This window comes from Bombina bombina, chromosome 1 (genome assembly GCF_027579735.1).
Source record: "Bombina bombina isolate aBomBom1 chromosome 1, aBomBom1.pri, whole genome shotgun sequence".
NCBI classification, from domain to species: Eukaryota; Metazoa; Chordata; class Amphibia; order Anura; family Bombinatoridae; genus Bombina; species Bombina bombina.
Genome location: NC_069499.1, coordinates 276,976,884 through 276,996,612, shown reverse-complemented (window position 1 = coordinate 276,996,612; position 19,729 = coordinate 276,976,884). Strand labels below are relative to the sequence as shown.

The 19,729-nt window shown below is 39.3% G+C and overlaps 1 protein-coding gene across 1 annotated transcript in view; it reads left to right on the top strand.

Moving 5' to 3' along the window:
• Positions 1–425: 425 nt before the first annotated feature.
• The window catches only part of GPR39 (G protein-coupled receptor 39), a 246,106-nt gene continuing 226,802 nt past the window's right edge, over positions 426–19,729 (top strand). The window contains exon 1 of the mRNA XM_053698001.1: positions 426–1,300. Within this exon, the coding sequence (XP_053553976.1) occupies positions 469–1,300 (832 nt within the window). The 5' untranslated portion in view covers positions 426–468. The remainder of the gene's footprint in view (positions 1,301–19,729) is intronic.

The window sequence follows — 19,729 nt, the reverse complement described above, 5'->3', positions numbered from 1 at the left end:
GTCATATAAAGAAAGAAATATAGGACAATTATAGTAATTCAATTTAAGACAAAGCATTCTCTGTTCAAGCCTTAGCCTGGGAAATCCTTTCAGTTTAGAATTTTAGTTTTATGTGACAGATGTTTATGTTGAAGTCCGAGGTGGAAATTCTGCGTATTTGCAGGATTCAGCATTCACCTATAAAGAGTAGAAATACACAGACTCCACACGAACAGGTGTATTTGCTTTCAGTGTACACAGCCCAGATCATCACACACAAGGTTACTACCAATCAGGCGCGATCAGAAGGGCAGGTCTGTGCACACTGTGAGTCAGGATCTCCTCCTCCTTATCGGGTTAATATTTTACAGATCCCTATGGTTTACAAATCACAGCTTCCTGCATCAGTATAACTTCCACCAACCCATACTAATAAGGCACAGCGCCGAGTACTATGAGGCAATACTTGTGATCTAAGAGAAGTTAGACATGGCTGTAGAGGACCCGTGTGGTCAGCTTATTGACCACTCCCATGTGCCAGATTTTGAGGTCCGTTTGGCAGTGAAGATCTGTATGACGGTACTATATGGTGTTATTCTCCTGGCCGGGATTATCGGAAACAGTGTTACCATTCAGGCTAGCAAGGTGCTTAGAGACAAGGGCTACATGCAGAAGGGAGTCACTGACCACATGATAAGCCTGGCCTGCTCGGACCTGCTGGTCCTCCTGCTTGGGATGCCGGTTGAGCTCTATACTGCTATTTGGTTCCCCTTCTCATCCAACTATGGGAATATCACCTGCAAGATTTATTGCTTCCTTTTTGATGCCTGTAGCTATGCTACAGTCTTCCATGTAGCCACCCTGAGTTTTGAAAGGTACATGGCTATCTGCCACCCATTCAAATTCCAGTTAGTGTCAGGGGCCCGGACAGTCAAGCTGATGATTGGCTTTGCCTGGTTAACCTCGGTTTGTGTTGCTTTACCTTTAATCTTTGCTATGGGAGCTGAGTATCCCTTGAGTCCAGCCATGGGTTACAGAAGACACACTAACTGTAGCAGGCCTACCACTCACCACTATCATAACTTCACCCTGTGCACCAGCATCTCCTCTAAATGGACAATCTTCCAGTCCAGTATGTTTAGTGCATTCATTGTCTATATCCTGATTCTGGCCTCAGTGGCCTTTATGTGTCGCAAGATGATGGTCACACTTATGGCTTCCAAGAAAGGCACAGTAACTGTGAGGGGCCAGCAAGGAGTAATGACCAAGAACAGCAGCTCTGAAGCTAAAGCTGCCAGGAAACAGACCATCTTGTTTTTGGGTAAGCTCCTGTATTCTACAGTTGGGTGGGGAATCTGCAAACCCCCTCCACCCTATAACAAAACATTCAACACTAACACTGAATACCCCTTTGTCAAAGAAAAACAAATACAGCATAAAAAAATAAACAGACTGAAGCAAAACATCTACATAACACACTAATTCTCCATATATAAATATTTTTAATTCAAAATTAAATGTGTTAATCAGCTTTTTTTTATTTATGTATTTATTTTAATGTATTTTCAATCTTCAATGTGAACAAGATAGAATTCACTTTTGCTTTGCTCCAGGCTTTACTACAGGGGTGCCAAACCTCTTTGAGTCGAGAGCCATTTTCCATACATTTTCCATACAAGTGCAATTCATGTGGGCCGCACATTACCTACATATTGAGTGCCTTTTAATGTTATTTTTCTTTGGCAACAGTAATGGATTCTTTGCAAATGCCAATTTGACACCCCTGCTTTACTAGGACTAAAGTGCCATACATATGTCACCTAGGGCCTGAAGATCAAAAACTCGCCCGCCGCAGGGCAAGAAAACACACAAAATCTTTGGGGGCATTTTTGAAACATTTTGTTGTAATGCAGGCGTTTCTCCTTCACATCCAAAACCCTGCCTAGCTAGATAAACAGCTCTTAAGGTAAAATTTGCCATTGTAAAATATTGTGTGTGTGTGTGTACATGTAAAAATACTGTGTAGGTGTGTTTTTTGTGTATATACATGTAAAAAATATTGTGTGTTTGTGTATGTTCATGTGAAAATATTGTGTTTGTGTATGTTCATGTGAAAATATTGTGTGTATGTTCATGTGAAAATATTTTGTGTTTGTGTGTGTTCATGTGAAAATATTGTGTGTTTGTGTATGTTCATGTGAAAATATTGTGTGTTTGTGTATGTTAATGTGAAAATATTGTGTGTTTGTGTATGTTCATGTGAAAATATTGTGTGTTTGTGTATGTTCATGTGAAAATATTGTGTGTTTGTGTATGTTCATGTGAAAATATTGTGTGTTTGTGTATGTTCATGTGAAAATATTGTGTGTTTGTGTATGTTCATGTGAAAATATTGTGTGTATGTGTATGTTCATGTGAAAATATTGTGTGTTTGTGTATGTTCATGTGAAAATATTGTGTGTATGTTCATGTGAAAATATTGTGTGTTTGTGCATGTTCATGTGAAAATATTGTGTGTATGTGTGTGTGTAAGTACATGTACATTTATTGTGTATGTGTTTGTACATGTAAAATAGTGTGTGTTTGTGTAAGTACATATAAATTGATTTTGCGTGTTTGTGTATATAAAGGTAAACATATTGAGGCCCATTTATCAAGCTCCGAATGGAGCTTGAGGACCTGTGTTTCTGGCGAGCCTGTAGGCTCGCCAGAAACAACAGTTATGAAGCAGCGGTCTAAAGACCGCTGCTCCATAACCCTGTCTGCCTGCTCTGAGCAGGCGGACAGGAATCTCCACAATTCAACCCGATTGAGTACGATCGGGTTGATTGACACCTCCCTGCTGGCGGCCCAATTGGCCACGAGTCTGCAGGGGGCGGCGTTGCACCAGCATCTCTTGTGAGCTGCTGGTGAAATGCTGAATACGGAGAGCGTATTGCACTCCGCATTCAGCGATGTCTGTCGGACCTGGTCCGCATTGTTGGATCAGGTCCGACAGACATTTGATAAATAGGCCTTTATGTGTGTAAGAACATATAAATATAATGTGTGTTTGTGACATGTAAAAATATTGTGTGTGTGTTTGTGTAAGTACATATGAATTTATTGTGTGTGTGTGTGTGTGTGTGTTTGTACATGAAAAAATATTGTGTGTATGGACATGTAAAAATATTGTGTGTGTTTGTACATGTTAATATTATGTGTTTGTGTATGTACATGAAAAAATATTGTGTGTGTTTGTATGTTTACATGTAAAAATATTGTGTTTGTGTAAGTACATATAAATATATTGTGTGTATGTTTGTGTATGTACATTGTAAACATATTGTGTGTAAGTACATATAAATCTATTGTGTGTGTGTTTGTGTAGGTACATGTACAAATATTGTGTTGTGTGTTTGTCTAAGTACATATACATTTATTGTGTTTGTTTGTGTAGGTACATGTAAAAATAATGTGTTTGTGTAGGTACATGTAAAAATAATGTGTTTGTGTAGGTACATGTAAAAATAATATGTGTTTGTGTAGGTACATGTAAAAATAATATGTGTTTGTGTAGGTATATGTAAAAATAATAAGTGTTTGTGTAGGTACATGTAAAAATAATATGTGTTTGTGTAGGTACATGTAAAAATAATATGTGTTTGTGTAGGTACATGTAAAAATAATATGTGTTTGTGTAGGTATATGTAAAAATAATATGTGTTTGTGTAGGTACATGTAAAAATAATATGTGTTTGTGTAGGTATATGTAAAAATAATAAGTGTTTGTGTAGGTACATGTAAAAATAATATGTTTGTGTAGGTATATGTAAAAATAATATATGTTTGTGTAGGTATATGTAAAAATAATATGTGTGTAGGTACATGTAAAAATAATATGTGTTTGTGTAGGTACATGTAAAAATAATATGTGTTTGTGTAGGTATATGTAAAAATGTGTTTATTTAGGTACATGCACAAATATTGTGTCTGTGTGTTTTGCAACTCTCATCATTATAAAAGCAATCCTCTTGTCAGACGAGTAAACTTATTTATTTTTTATACATCAATATACCACACATATTGGGTCTAATAGTCGTCTAGATAGGGATAGTGTTCCTTCTGTGTATACTTTTCAAATTCAGTTGAAGCCCGTGTTAGGTCTGCTCTATAAGGCCCATTTATCAAGCTCCGTATGGAGCTTGTGGGCCCGTGTTTCTGGCGAGTCTTCAGACTCGCCAGAAACAGCAGTTATGAAGCAGTGGTCTAAAGACCACTGCTCCATAACCCTGTAGCAGGCGGACAGGAATCGCCGCAATTCAACCCGATCGAGTATCATCGGGTTGATTGACACCACCCTGCTGGCGGCCGATTGTCCGCGAGTCTGCAGGGGGCGGCGTTGCACCAGCAGCTCTTGTGAGCTGCTGGTGCAATGCTGAATACAGAGAGTGTATTGCTCTCCGCATTCAGCGATGTCTGTCAGACCCTATCCGCGCTGTCGGATCAGTTCCGCAAGACCTTTGATAAATAGGCCTCTATGTGTGGAAGTCTGAATCAAATGGTGAATTTGCAACTACTTTTACATATATATATATATATATATATATATATATATATATATATATATATATATATATATATATATTCAACAAACTACAAGAGGAGAACAAGGACCATCAAACATTTCTTAAGGCCCAGTATAGATAGGGAATCAAGCTCTCTTTTTTTTTAATAAAAAATAGCTCAAAAGTGTAGCTAAATTAAACAATTGGAATGAATCTCTGACCAGTACAATCACTGAGAACAAAAAATAATTTATTAATAGTACAGAAAGAAGTAAATCCTAACTGTCTAAACATAGCAATAGGCCAGTTGTGTGCTGGCCTTGGGTATATGTTAGCAACACAAAGTAAAGTATGTTGAACAAACAATATAGTACATGTAGCCAATTAAAACCCTGAAGATGTGCACGTCATAATCATAATATTGGCAAAAATACAATCCAAAGACACCTAGTACACTGCTACACCCAAGTTGTACACGGTACCCAAGTCAATACAAGGGATAATTACCGGACAGATACATTTTTAGGGATCTAAGTAGTGATAGGTGCTTTGTAAAGATTTCAGGAACAACAATAATGGCAGTATAGCAACAATTACAAAGAATTACATACAAGTATGAAGAATAGCTATTGCAATGGTTATTAGTAATAAGATAGATAGTGAGTTACATGCAAGTATGAAGAATAGCTATTGCGATGGTTATTAGTAATAAGATAGATAGTGAGTTACATGCAAGTATGAAGAATAACTATTGCAATGGTTATTAGCAATAAGATAGATAGTGGGACATAGTAATACATCCTCCATGATGAATTGCCTCAGTACAGCAGTTACATAGAGACACAGCAGTTTACATAGAGATGCCTGCATATATTGAGATAAAATTCTCACAAGAGTGTATTGCTGAAGAAAACAACCAAATCACACCAGGATGATTTTCCACATATAGCGGTATTGTCTTCAGCCAGACTTTAGCAAAATGGGATAAGTGCTGCCAAAGCTGCATGCGTGTTAGTAAAGCATAGTACTTCTTATTGCTGAAGATGTTGTGTGAAAGCAGCAAACAAGCCAAATGAGCAGTGGGAGTCAGTCCAGGCTAACCCCCCATCAATTGAAAGCAGCTATATTCCTGTGTTAAACCATAAGCATGCACTTATCTGATTCTGGAGGTGTCCACAATTGAGGTCCGCTGTTTGTTACCGGTTGCCTCCTGAAATACTGCCTTGTAATTGAGTCCCATGAAACAGTTTGCTGAGCCAGTTGAATGCTGCACGCTGAGACTGCAGCGTGGTAGGACTGTGTGCTTACTTCCTGGTTGGTCACATGTGCGTCTGTGATCCAATGCCTACGATCCTGATCGTTTCACCCACAATGCCAAATGATAGGCGGGGCTTCCTCTGTGTTTGTGTATGTGTATATATACTGTGTGTGTATATATGTGTGTATATATATATATATATATATATATATATATATATATATATATATATTTCTTCTGTTATGTGTGATCAGTCCACGGGTCATCATTACTTCTGGGATATAACTCCTCCCCAACAGGAAATGCAAGAGGATTCACCCAGCAGAGCTGCATATAGCTCCTCCCCTCTACGTCACTCCCAGTCATTCTCTTGCACCCAACGACTAGATAGGATGTGTGAGAGGACTATGGTGATTATACTTAGTTTTTATAACTTCAATCAAAAGTTTGTTATTTTACAATAGCACCGGAGCGTGTTATTGCCTCTCTGGCAGAGTTTGAAGAAGAATCTACCAGAGTTTTTACTATGATTTTAACCGGAGTAGTTAAGATCATATTGCTGTTTCTCGGCCATCTGAGGGAGGTAAAAGCTTCAGATCAGGGGACAGCGGGCAGATGAATCTGCATTGAGGTATGTAGCAGTTTTTATTTTCTGAATGGAATTGATGAGAAAATCCTGCCATACCGTTATAATAACATGTATGTATACTCTACACTTCAGTATTCTGGGGATGGTACTTCACTGGAATTACTCTGTAAAAAGTACATTAAACCTTTTAATAGGTATTTATTATGTTAAACGTTTTTGCTGGAATGTAGAATCGTTTGCATTTTCTGAGGTACTGAGTGAATAAATGTTTGGGCATTATTTTTCCACTTGGCAGCTGCTTGTTTTAATTGTGACAGTTTCGTTTCTCTCTCACTGCTGTGTGTGAGGGGGAGGGGCCGTTTTTGGCGCTCTTTGCTACGCATCAAAAATTTCCAGTCAGTTACTCTTGTATTTCCTGCATGATCCGGTTCATATCTAACAGAACTCAGGGGTCTTCAAACTTCTTTGAAGGGAGGTAGATTCTCTCAGCAGAGCTGTGAGACTTATATATTGACTGTGATTAAAAACGTTGCTCTGTAATTTTTACGTTTCAAATTTAATTATTGTTACTTTACTAATGGGAACAAACCTTTGCTAAAAGTTGTGTTGTTTCAAGGATTGATGCTATAACAGTTTTTCAGTTCATTATTTCAACTGTCATTTAATCGTTTAGTGCTTCTTTGAGGCACAGTACGTTTTTGTTAAATAAGATTGTAACCAAGTTGCAAGTTTATTTGCTAGTGTGTTAAACATGTCTGATTCAGAGGAAGATACCTGTGTCATTTGTTCCAATGCCAAGGTGGAGCCCAATAGAAATTTATGTACTAACTGTATTGATGCTACTTTAAATAAAAGCCAATCTGTACAAATTGAACAAATTTCACCAAACAGCGAGGGGAGAGTTATGCCGACTAACTCGCCTCACGTGTCAGTACCTGCATCTCCCGCCCGGGAGGTGCGTGATATTGTGACGCCTAGTACATCTGGGCGGCCATTACAGATAACATTACAAGATATGGCTACTGTTATGACTGAAGTTTTGGCTAAATTACCAGAACTAAGGGGCAAGCGTGATCACTCTGGGGTGAGAACAGAGTGCGCTGATAATACTAGAGCCATGTCTGATACTGCGTCACAGCTTGCAGAGCATGAGGACGGAGAGCTTCATTCTGTGGGTGACGGTTCTGATCCAAACAGATTGGATTCAGATATTTCAAATTTTAAATTTAAATTGGAGAACCTCCGTGTATTACTAGGGGAGGTTTTAGCGGCTCTTAATGATTGTAACACTGTTGCAATACCAGAGAAATTGTGTAGGTTGGATAAATACTTTGCGGTACCGGCGAGTACTGACGTTTTTCCTATACCTAAGAGACTAACTGAAATTGTTACTAAGGAGTGGGATAGACCCGGTGTGCCGTTCTCACCCCCTCCAATATTTAGAAAGATGTTTCCAATAGACGCCACCACACGGGACTTATGGCAAACGGTCCCTAAGGTGGAGGGAGCAGTTTCTACTTTAGCTAAGCGTACCACTATCCCGGTGGAGGATAGCTGTGCTTTTTCAGATCCAATGGATAAAAAATTAGAGGGTTACCTTAAGAAAATGTTTGTTCAACAAGGTTTTATATTGCAACCCCTTGCATGCATCGCGCCGATTACGGCTGCGGCAGCATTTTGGATGGAGTCTCTGGAAGAGAACCTTAGTTCAGCTACGCTGGACGACATTACGGACAGGCTTAGAGTCCTTAAACTAGCTAATTCATTCATTTCGGAGGCCGTAGTACATTTAACCAAACTTACGGCTAAGAACTCAGGATTCGCCATTCAGGCACGTAGGGCGCTGTGGCTAAAATCCTGGTCAGCTGATGTAACTTCTAAGTCCAAATTACTTAATATACCTTTCAAAGGGCAAACTTTATTTGGGCCCGGTTTGAAAGAAATTATCGCTGACATTACAGGAGGTAAGGGCCACGCCCTGCCTCAAGACAAAGCCAAAGCTAAGGCTAGACAGTCTAATTTTCGTCCCTTTCGGAATTTCAAAGCAGGAGCAGCACCAACTTCCACTGCACCAAAACAGGAAGGAGCCGTTGCTCGTTACAGACAAGGCTGGAAACCTAACCAGTCCTGGAACAAGGGCAAGCAGGCCAGGAAACCTGCTGCTGCCCCTAAGACAGCATGAATCGAGGGCCCCCGATCCGGGACCGGATCTAGTGGGGGGCAGACTCTCTCTCTTCGCCCAGGCTTGGGCAAGAGATGTTCAGGATCCCTGGGCGCTAGAGATCATATCTCAGGGATACCTTCTAGACTTCAAATTCTCTCCCCCAAGAGGGAGATTTCATCTGTCAAGGTTGTCAACAAACCAGATAAAGAAAGAAGCGTTTCTACGCTGTGTACAAGATCTGTTATTAATGGGAGTGATCCATCCGGTTCCGCGGTCGGAACAAGGACAAGGGTTTTACTCAAACCTGTTTGTGGTTCCCAAAAAAGAGGGAACTTTCAGGCCAATCTTGGATTTAAAGATCCTAAACAAATTCCTAAGAGTTCCATCGTTCAAAATGGAAACTATTCGGACAATCTTACCCATGATCCAAAAGGGTCAGTACATGACCACAGTGGATTTAAAGGATGCTTACCTTCACATACCGATTCACAAAGATCATTACCGGTATCTAAGGTTTGCCTTCTTAGACAGGCATTACCAGTTTGTAGCTCTTCCATTCGGATTGGCTACGGCTCCAAGAATCTTCACAAAGGTTCTGGGTGCCCTTCTGGCGGTACTAAGACCGCGAGGAATTTCGGTAGCTCCGTACCTAGACGACATTCTGATACAAGCTTCAAGCTTTCAAACTGCCAAGTCTCATACAGAGTTAGTTCTGGCATTTCTAAGGTCGCATGGATGGAAAGTGAACGAAAAGAAGAGTTCTCTCTTTCCTTTCACAAGAGTTCCATTCTTGGGGACTCTTATAGATTCTGTAGAAATGAAGATTTATCTGACAGAAGACAGATTAACAAAGCTTCTAAATGCATGCCGTGTCCTTCATTCCATTCAACTCCCGTCAGTAGCTCAATGCATGGAGGTGATCGGCTTAATGGTAGCAGCAATGGACATAGTACCCTTTGCACGTCTACATCTCAGACCGCTGCAATTGTGCATGCTGAGTCAGTGGAATGGGGATTACTCAGACTTGTCCCCTACTCTGAATCTGGATCAAGAGACCAGAAACTCTCTTCTATGGTGGCTTTCTCGGCCACATCTGTCCAGGGGGATGCCATTCAGCAGGCCGGACTGGACAATTGTAACAACAGACGCCAGCCTACTAGGTTGGGGCGCTGTCTGGAATTCTCTGAAGGCTCAGGGACAATGGAATCAGGAGGAAAGTCTCCTACCAATAAACATTCTGGAATTGAGAGCAGTTCTCAATGCCCTTCTGGCTTGGCCCCAGTTAAAAACTCGGGGGTTCATCAGGTTTCAGTCGGACAACATCACGACTGTAGCTTACATCAACCATCAAGGAGGGACAAGAAGCTCCCTAGCAATGATGGAAGTATCAAAGATAATTCGCTGGGCAGAGTCTCACTCTTGCCACCTGTCAGCAATCCACATCCCGGGAGTGGAGAACTGGGAGGCGGATTTCTTGAGTCGCCAGACTTTTCATCCGGGGGAGTGGGAACTTCATCCGGAGGTCTTTGCCCAAATACTTCGACGTTGGGGCAAACCAGAGATAGATCTCATGGCGTCTCGCCAGAACGCCAAACTTCCTCGCTACGGGTCCAGATCCAGGGATCCGGGAGCGGTTCTGATAGATGCTTTGACAGCACCTTGGAACTTCGGGATGGCTTATGTGTTTCCACCCTTCCCGCTGCTTCCTCGATTGATTGCCAAAATCAAACAGGAGAGAGCATCAGTGATTCTAATAGCGCCTGCGTGGCCACGCAGGACTTGGTATGCAGATCTAGTGGACATGTCATCCTGTCCGCCTTGGTCTCTACCTCTAAGACAGGACCTTCTGATACAGGGTCCATTCAAACATCAAAATCTAACTTCTCTGAAGCTGACTGCTTGGAAATTGAACGCTTGATTTTATCAAAACGTGGTTTTTCTGAGTCGGTTATTGATACCCTGATACAGGCTAGGAAGCCTGTTACCAGAAGGATTTACCATAAGATATGGCGTAAATACCTATACTGGTGCGAATCCAAAGGTTACTCCTGGAGTAAGGTTAGGATTCCTAGGATATTGTCCTTTCTACAAGAAGGTTTAGAAAAGGGTTTATCGGCTAGTTCATTAAAGGGACAGATCTCAGCTCTGTCCATCTTGTTGCACAGGCGTCTGTCAGAAAATCCAGACGTCCAGGCCTTTTGTCAGGCTTTAGCTAGAATCAAGCCTGTGTTTAAAACTGTTGCTCCGCCATGGAGTTTAAACCTTGTTCTTAACGTTCTACAAGGAGTTCCGTTTGAACCCCTTCATTCCATTGATATAAAGTTGTTATCTTGGAAAGTGTTATTTTTAATGGCTATTTCTTCGGCTCGGAGAGTCTCTGAGTTATCAGCTTTACATTGTGATTCTCCTTATTTGATTTTTCATTCAGATAAGGTAGTTCTGCGTACTAAACCTGGGTTCTTACCTAAGGTAGTCACTAACAGGAACATCAATCAAGAGATCGTGGTTCCTTCTCTGTGCCCGAATCCTTCTTCAAAGAAGGAACGTCTTCTACACAATCTGGATGTAGTTCGTGCCCTCAAGTTCTACTTGCAGGCAACTAAGGATTTTCGACAAACGTCTTCCCTGTTTGTCGTGTACTCTGGTCAGAGGAGAGGTCATAAGGCTTCGGCTACCTCTCTCTCCTTCTGGCTTCGTAGCATAATTCGTTTAGCCTATGAGACTGCTGGACAGCAGCCTCCTGAAAGAATTACAGCTCATTCTACTAGAGCTGTGGCTTCCACTTGGGCCTTTAAGAATGAGGCCTCTGTTGAACAGATTTGCAAGGCTGCAACTTGGTCTTCGCTTCATACTTTTTCCAAATTTTACAAATTTGACACTTTTGCTTCTTCGGAGGCTATTTTTGGGAGAAAGGTTCTTCAGGCAGTGGTTCCTTCTGTATAATGAGCCTGCCTATCCCTCCCGTCATCCGTGTACTTTTGCTTTGGTATTGGTATCCCAGAAGTAATGATGACCCGTGGACTGATCACACATAACAGAAGAAAACATAATTTATGCTTACCTGATAAATTCCTTTCTTCTGTTGTGTGATCAGTCCACGGCCCGCCCTGTTTTTTTAAGGCAGGTAGATATTTTTTAAATTATACTCCAGTCACCACTTCACCCTTGGTTTCTCCTTTCTCGTTGATTCTTGGTCGAATGACTGGGAGTGACGTAGAGGGGAGGAGCTATATGCAGCTCTGCTGGGTGAATCCTCTTGCATTTCCTGTTGGGGAGGAGTTATATCCCAGAAGTAATGATGACCCGTGGACTGATCACACAACAGAAGAAAGGAATTTATCAGGTAAGCATAAATTATGTTTTCTTTCATGTAATTAGCAAGAGTCCATGAGCTAGTGACGTATGGGATATACATTCCTACCAGGAGGGGCAAAGTTTCCCAAACCTCAAAATGCCTATAAATACACCCCTCACCACACCCACAATTCAGTTTTACAAACTTTGCCTCCCGTGGAGGTGGTGAAGTAAGTTTGTGCTAGACACAAAAGAAACATGGGAAGAATCCCATTCTAGAATACACTTGTAGCACTCATTATAGGCATAGGAATGTGGATAATATTCAAACTTAGAAATGATCAACAAAAGAAAACTCAAGGTCTCAGGTCTAAATAAAACATAACTTTTATTAGAAACACATAAAAATAGGAGTTTTAAAATTAAGGGATGTGCAACTTAAAAACAATGCTCACACTAGGGTGATATAGTACCTATCTATCAAAAATTGTGGTTCCAGAGGTTCAAATGCATATGTATTATATGTGAACCTTAATGGATCTCTAAATCAAGTTGATCCAAATCACATATAGGTTGCACTGAGTAGGCAGTAGTAACACTTGTGAACCTCGTGGATTAGGAGAGTCTATGTACTATTGGTACAGGTACCTGATATCAATACGATTAGTTCATTCTGAAAAAGTATTTATAGATCAGTATACAGATCGGGCATACCAAGGTATCCACAAGGTAATAATGGTTAGAATGTTGGCTGTGTACTTGGGTATCACATTGTAATGTGTTGGTGCATACTTAGATATGCCAATGTTACTTGGCCGTAGGGTGGTTTTGTAAATACTAATAACTGTATATTGGGAATATTTGCAAATTCCTAGATAATACCCCTGTTACCAGGTTTTACTATGTAATTACTTGAACACTTGTTAATTCCTAGCGGTCTGGCACATGCATATAGTACTATGCCAAAGGTGTTTCCACAACTTTTAAATGCTATGCAGGGTTAATACAATCCTGAGTTGTTGCGTAAATGTGATAAGTACAGATTTTGCAGGACCTACATAAGCATAAGTTTAACTCCTAAGGATATAGTGTTGGTTTATGAACTAGATTGTCCTCCACTAAGCAGTCCTAATCGAATTTAAGCACAAATATATGACGTTACAATAACATACTCTCTGTATATAAGCGTGGTCAATTCGTATTGTTATAATGTAACTTTAATGTTTGAGATTCACTGTAGATTTAAAGTAGCAATAACACTACAGCTTTGAGAATTCTCTTAAGTGCTTTATTTAACTGCAAAGTTGGGACAACTTAATTTTGTATTCAAATGGTAACTGCATGTACGTCGGGGGTTAATGCTTAGTTTCGCCGGTTGACCGCCAGACCCGGATTGATGTGAGTCAGCGTCTTAACAGGTGCAAATAATATCCCTTCACCTACCCTTGTGGTATATGGTTATTAATATACCACTTTAGTATCATTGAAACATAGCATATCAGTATGTCAGATAATAGGGATAAGTAGTACGCTCCCCATATACAGTTAACTTAGTGACCGCAAGTGCAGTCCACCTTGTGTTGTCATATATATATATATACCCAAAAGTAATCCTCAACTGATCTGGGATACCATCTGAGGTATCCGAAATTTAAGAACTAAGGCTAAATAATCCTAGATAGAGCGAGCCCTAACAAACACAGGAGCTCCCTGACTCCTCACCAGTACCCTAACATGTTTCGCCGTTCTCACGGCTTTCTCAAAGGGGGGTGTGTGCGCGCGTCGCGCTTGGATTGGCTTTTTATGTGCAAGGAAGCTGTGAGTACCCTCCCCCATCTTTGATGTCAGATGGTCATATGACTTAAAGCCGATAATAGTCCTAACCAGGTACTACGATCTTGCAAGTATATAGATTGTATCTGAATTGCATAAAATACAAGTGCTTATGATGATATGATTGTTGGTTTAATATTTATTCATGTTAATAAATTGTTTTACCCTCATATTTGTATCGATGATGCATATGTGTGTGCATCTTACAGCCAGTACTTCTCATAGTAGTGACGTGACGTATTAAAGGGTGCCTATGAGTGTATTACTACATCAAAGCTAGATGTAGATACACATGTATAGAGTGATGCGTGTAAAAGGATTTGTGAATCACATTATAATTAATAACAAAAACCCATGTGAATTGGGGAAATGGTGCTCATGGAATATTTGATTATCCTATACGGTTCGAGTTTCTAAAAACTCTCAAAACTAATACGTGATTGTAAGTGTGCTAGTGTAGCCTGACCAAGTAAGGTTAAGCCCTAGCAGATAGTGTAAAGTGTAAAAATGTATGATTACACTTTAGGATAAGATTTAGAAGAAACTAAGTGAATATATATCAAAAAATGTATGATTACACTTTAGGATAAGATTTAGAAGAAACTTAGTGAATATATATCAAAGATAGCAGTGCACCGCTAGTGCAAACTAGGTGATGTGCTGGAAAGGTTTCTAATTTGTGTGCCGGTTAGCTTGTCATTCTTAGAAGTGAATATTTATTTCCTCATGTGTGTACTTGTTCTTTTGAAATATTTTTGATTTATGGTCCTCTCACTTAAAGGGCCATTATCTACACTTGATGTGTTTATGCATGAACTTCAGATTAATATTGATACTATGCTCTTACTTAATCTTAATATTTCTGAATTCACATATTGAATAATGTTTGTTATTTGATATATTTTAATTAATTCATATAGTCCTCATGTTCTCGCAAGATTAGATCCTGATATGTTCAGCATAACATACTGTTTGGCGTCATTTGACCTATTGTTCATACATAGTGAACAAAATTATTGTATTCATTTAACCCATGCGGATGAACAGAATTGAGCAGGAAGATCCATCTTGTTTCTGCTCTGAGGAGTGCCTTTTCTTGGTTTCCTCCTCTAATTCCCAGGGTAACTTTCTGTAGTCCAAAACACTGTAAATCTGATTGTTTGGATTTGTGTACTTGTAGGAAATGTCTGGCAACTGAGGTGATGGGTTTGTCTGCATCTTTGTCTTTTTGGGCATTTTTGATGTTCCTCAGGTGTTCTTGTAATCTGGTTCTGAGCTTTCTGGTGGTCATGCCCACATAGAATAAATTACATTTACATGTCAGAGCATAGATAACTCCCTCTGTATGGCAGTTGATATGTGCATTAATTTTGTGTATCTTGCCAAATCTGTCAGTTATTGTGTTTGTTTTTTTCACGAAACTGCAAGTACTGCAAGTACCACATCTGAAGGTACCCTGCTTTAGTTTTGTTTTTGTTCTTTCTCCAGAGAAATGGCTCGGGCTGATCATATCCTTAAGATTTCTTGCCCTTTTGAATCCTACAGCTAGCTTATCATCCAGTATATTTTTCAAAATAGGATCAGCTTTCAGGATGTGCCAATTATCTTGCAGGATTTTGATCACTTTTTTGGTTTGAGGGTTATGAGTGGTGATGAATCTAACTGTTTCAACAGATTTGCTGTTAGTTTTTTTGTTCAATAATTCTTGTCGAGGGGTATGTCTTGCTCTGTATTCTGCCTTTTTTAAGGATCTCTTACTATAACCACGCTGTACCAATCTCTCTTTTAATTCTTTAGCTCTACATTTGTAGTTTTCCTCGCTAGAGCAGTTGCGTTTGATTCGCAAAAACTCTCCTGTGGGTAGCGATTTGGTGGTGCTTGGAGCATGGGCACTGGTGTGGTGGAGAATGCTGTTAGTTGCCGTGGGTTTTCTATACAGGTCGGTATTGATAGTTCCTTCCTGGTTTATGTTAATTTTTAGATCCAAGAATGTAATTTCAGTCTGACTTGTTTCATATGTCAGTTTGATATTGACATTGTTGGTATTCAGAATACGCATGAATTTATCCAGATCCGACTTATTGCCCTCCCATAGGAAGAGGACGTCGTCTATGTACCGCAGCCACAATGGTATATGTGACATATAGCTGGAATTCTGATCTGAAAATACTGTGTTTTGTTCCCACCATCCTAAAAACAAGTTAGCATATGTGGGTGCACATGATGTGCCCATCGCTGTGCCTCTGACTTGCAGATAAAATCCATGATTGAACGTGAAGTAATTATGGTGAAGAACAAAGCTTAACAGGTTAAGAATAAATTCATCATGAGAGAGGTCTTCACTTGATCCCATATTTAGAAAACTCTTGATTGCTTTTAGTCCTAGATCATGATTAATGCTTGTATAAAGCGATTCAACATCGGCTGTTACTAACCAAGTGTTGGGTTTCACATGCAGATGTTCAAGATGTTTTAGTACATCCGGTGTATCCTGGACGTATGATGGTAGTTGTGATAGGTATTCTCTCAACCTATAGTCTATGTATTTGCTGGCTTTTTCAGTAATACAGTTGATTCCTGAGACTATAGGGCGGCCAGGTGGATGAGTTTGGTTCTTATGTATTTTTGGGATCAAGTAGAATGTTGCTGTCGTTGGGTTTTCCACTTTAAGGAATTTGTATTCTTTCGGGCTGATAATGCAGTTATATCTGGCAGTTTCAATCAGTGTTGTGTACTTTTCCAAATATACTTGAGTTGGATTAAAATGGAGCTTTTTATAACACTTAGTATCTCTTAGTTGTTTTTCTGCTTCCATTAGGTATAATTCAACTGGCCATATAACCACATTCCCACCTTTATCTGAATTTCTTATTATTACATCCTTCCATGTTTGTAATTCAGATAGTGCTTGTTGTTCTTTAAATGAGAGATTATGTTGTGTTTGATGGTTGTTTAGATCAACTATTTGTTTACATACCATGTTATTAAATACTTCCAGATAATGATTGTTACTGATCTTGGGCATGAATTGAGATTTATTCTTTATTTTATCTCTCCAAGTTGGTTGTTGTGGAGATTCATTGTCTCTTAATAGATCCTCCAAAACTGCCAAACTAGATTGTTCATCTTCAGTCCAGGCAATGTTATCTTCCTCTGTAGTGTGGATGTTTCTATTGTTATATATTCTTTTTAGTGCTATTTTTCTTAAGAATAGCTGCACATCCTTGATCACTTCAAATTTATCATTTGTTGGAGTTGGACAGAAAGAGAGCCCTTTAGATAGTACTTTGATATGTTCTTCTGAAAGTAATTTATTTGATAGATTTATAATTCTCATTTTGTCATTCTGATCTGGGAGAGGGGACTTGGGTCTCTTTTGTACGGTTTCCAGCCCTTCCTCTCTGCTTTGCTGTGGCTGTTGTTTTTGTTCTTCATTGTTTTTTTTGGCTTTCCCCCTGCCTCTTCTGGTGCGTTTGTGGACGAAGAGGCATTTTCCTCTAAAAAATTCTTTCTCTTGCGGCGTGTTAACCTCTCATTGGAGGATGTGCTAGGTGTTGCAGTCTCTGTTTCTGCTTCTGAGTTATCAGTCTCATCAATATCTGTATCTGAAATGTCACTTTCTATTATAGTGACTTTTGATGGTTTGCCTTTGGTACTGTTATTTCTCTTTTTCCATTTGTATACTTTTTTGTTTTCATAATCTGCTTTATCTCTGTTTAATTTGCCATGTTTGGCTATCTTTATCTCTTGTTCATATTTATCGAGTTCTTGTTGATATTTTTTATATTAACTCTCAAAGTCATTTAGATGTTCAAATTCTTTTAATTTTTCATTAAGTTCTTTTAATCTGTGTTTCCAGTAGGTCGTATTCAGATTTATCGTGTTTGATGAGTATTTTCATTAATTTCTCAGAGCATTCAGATAATGCATCTTCCCATTCAGTGCTTAGAGAAGGATTTTTAAACTCAAATGCAGGAAAAAGTCGCACTCTTAGCCCCCTAGGGATCATGTGTGTTTCTAAATATTTTTCAAAGAAATGGTGATTCCACCATACTTTGTCCTGTTTGTGCATGAGTTTGTGAATATCCCTCAGGGTCCCATTCATTCTGTCATTTATATTTGTACTTGGAATATTTGGGTTTTGGAATACTTCATTGAAGTCAGCTTCTCTTTTTTGTTGGCGTGAGAATCTATCTTGTTCCCATTTGGTTGTCATTTTTAGTTAGATAGAATTATTTACCAAAATATTGGTAAATTTGTGAAAGATCAGTGTGCTCTATTGAAAGGAAAACCTGCCTGCTGCAGGTAATAATACTTGATAGAGAAAAACGGGGGGTTCAATGGCACTACCGTGTAATGTGATGCACTATGGCTGTACCCTCGTGGTATTAAATAGCTTGTATGCTAGATTACAACTGGGGTCAGTGGTGCTGTGTATTGAATCAATAATTAGACACAAAAGAAACATGGGAAGAATCCCATTCTAGAATACACTTGTAGCACTCATTATAGGCATAGGAATGTGGATAATATTCAAACTTAGAAATGATCAACAAAAGAAAACTCAAGGTCTCAGGTCTAAATAAAACATAACTTTTATTAGAAACACATAAAAATAGGAGTTTTAAAATTAAGGGATGTGCAACTTAAAAACAATGCTCACACTAGGGTGATATAGTACCTATCTATCAAAAATTGTGGTTCCAGAGGTTCAAATGCATATGTATTATATGTGAACCTTAATGGATCTCTAAATCAAGTTGATCCAAATCACATATAGGTTGCACTGAGTAGGCAGTAGTAACACTTGTGAACCTCGTGGATTAGGAGAGTCTATGTACTATTGGTACAGGTACCTGATATCAATACGATTAGTTCATTCTGAAAAAGTATTTATAGATCAGTATACAGATCGGGCATACCAAGGTATCCACAAGGTAATAATGGTTAGAATGTTGGCTGTGTACTTGGGTATCACATTGTAATGTGTTGGTGCATACTTAGATATGCCAATGTTACTTGGCCGTAGGGTGGTTTTGTAAATACTAATAACTGTATATTGGGAATATTTGCAAATTCCTAGATAATACCCCTGTTACCAGGTTTTACTATGTAATTACTTGAACACTTGTTAATTCCTAGCGGTCTGGCACATGCATATAGTACTATGCCAAAGGTGTTTCCACAACTTTTAAATGCTATGCAGGGTTAATACAATCCTGAGTTGTTGCGTAAATGTGATAAGTACAGATTTTGCAGGACCTACATAAGCATAAGTTTAACTCCTAAGGATATAGTGTTGGTTTATGAACTAGATTGTCCTCCACTAAGCAGTCCTAATCGAATTTAAGCACAAATATATGACGTTACAATAACATACTCTCTGTATATAAGCGTGGTCAATTCGTATTGTTATAATGTAACTTTAATGTTTGAGATTCACTGTAGATTTAAAGTAGCAATAACACTACAGCTTTGAGAATTCTCTTAAGTGCTTTATTTAACTGCAAAGTTGGGACAACTTAATTTTGTATTCAAATGGTAACTGCATGTACGTCGGGGGTTAATGCTTAGTTTCGCCGGTTGACCGCCAGACCCGGATTGATGTGAGTCAGCGTCTTAACAGGTGCAAATAATATCCCTTCACCTACCCTTGTGGTATATGGTTATTAATATACCACTTTAGTATCATTGAATCATAGCATATCAGTATGTCAGATAATAGGGATAAGTAGTACGCTCCCCATATACAGTTAACTTAGTGACCGCAAGTGCAGTCCACCTTGTGTTGTCATATATATATACCCAAAAGTAATCCTCAACTGATCTGGGATACCATCTGAGGTATCCGAAATTTAAGAACTAAGGCTAAATAATCCTAGATAGAGCGAGCCCTAACAAACACAGGAGCTCCCTGACTCCTCACCAGTACCCTAACATGTTTCGCCGTTCTCACGGCTTTCTCAAAGGGGGGTGTGTGCGAGCGTCGCGCTTGGATTGGCTTTTTATGTGCAAGGAAGCTGTGAGTACCCTCCCCCATCTTTGATGTCAGATGGTCATATGAC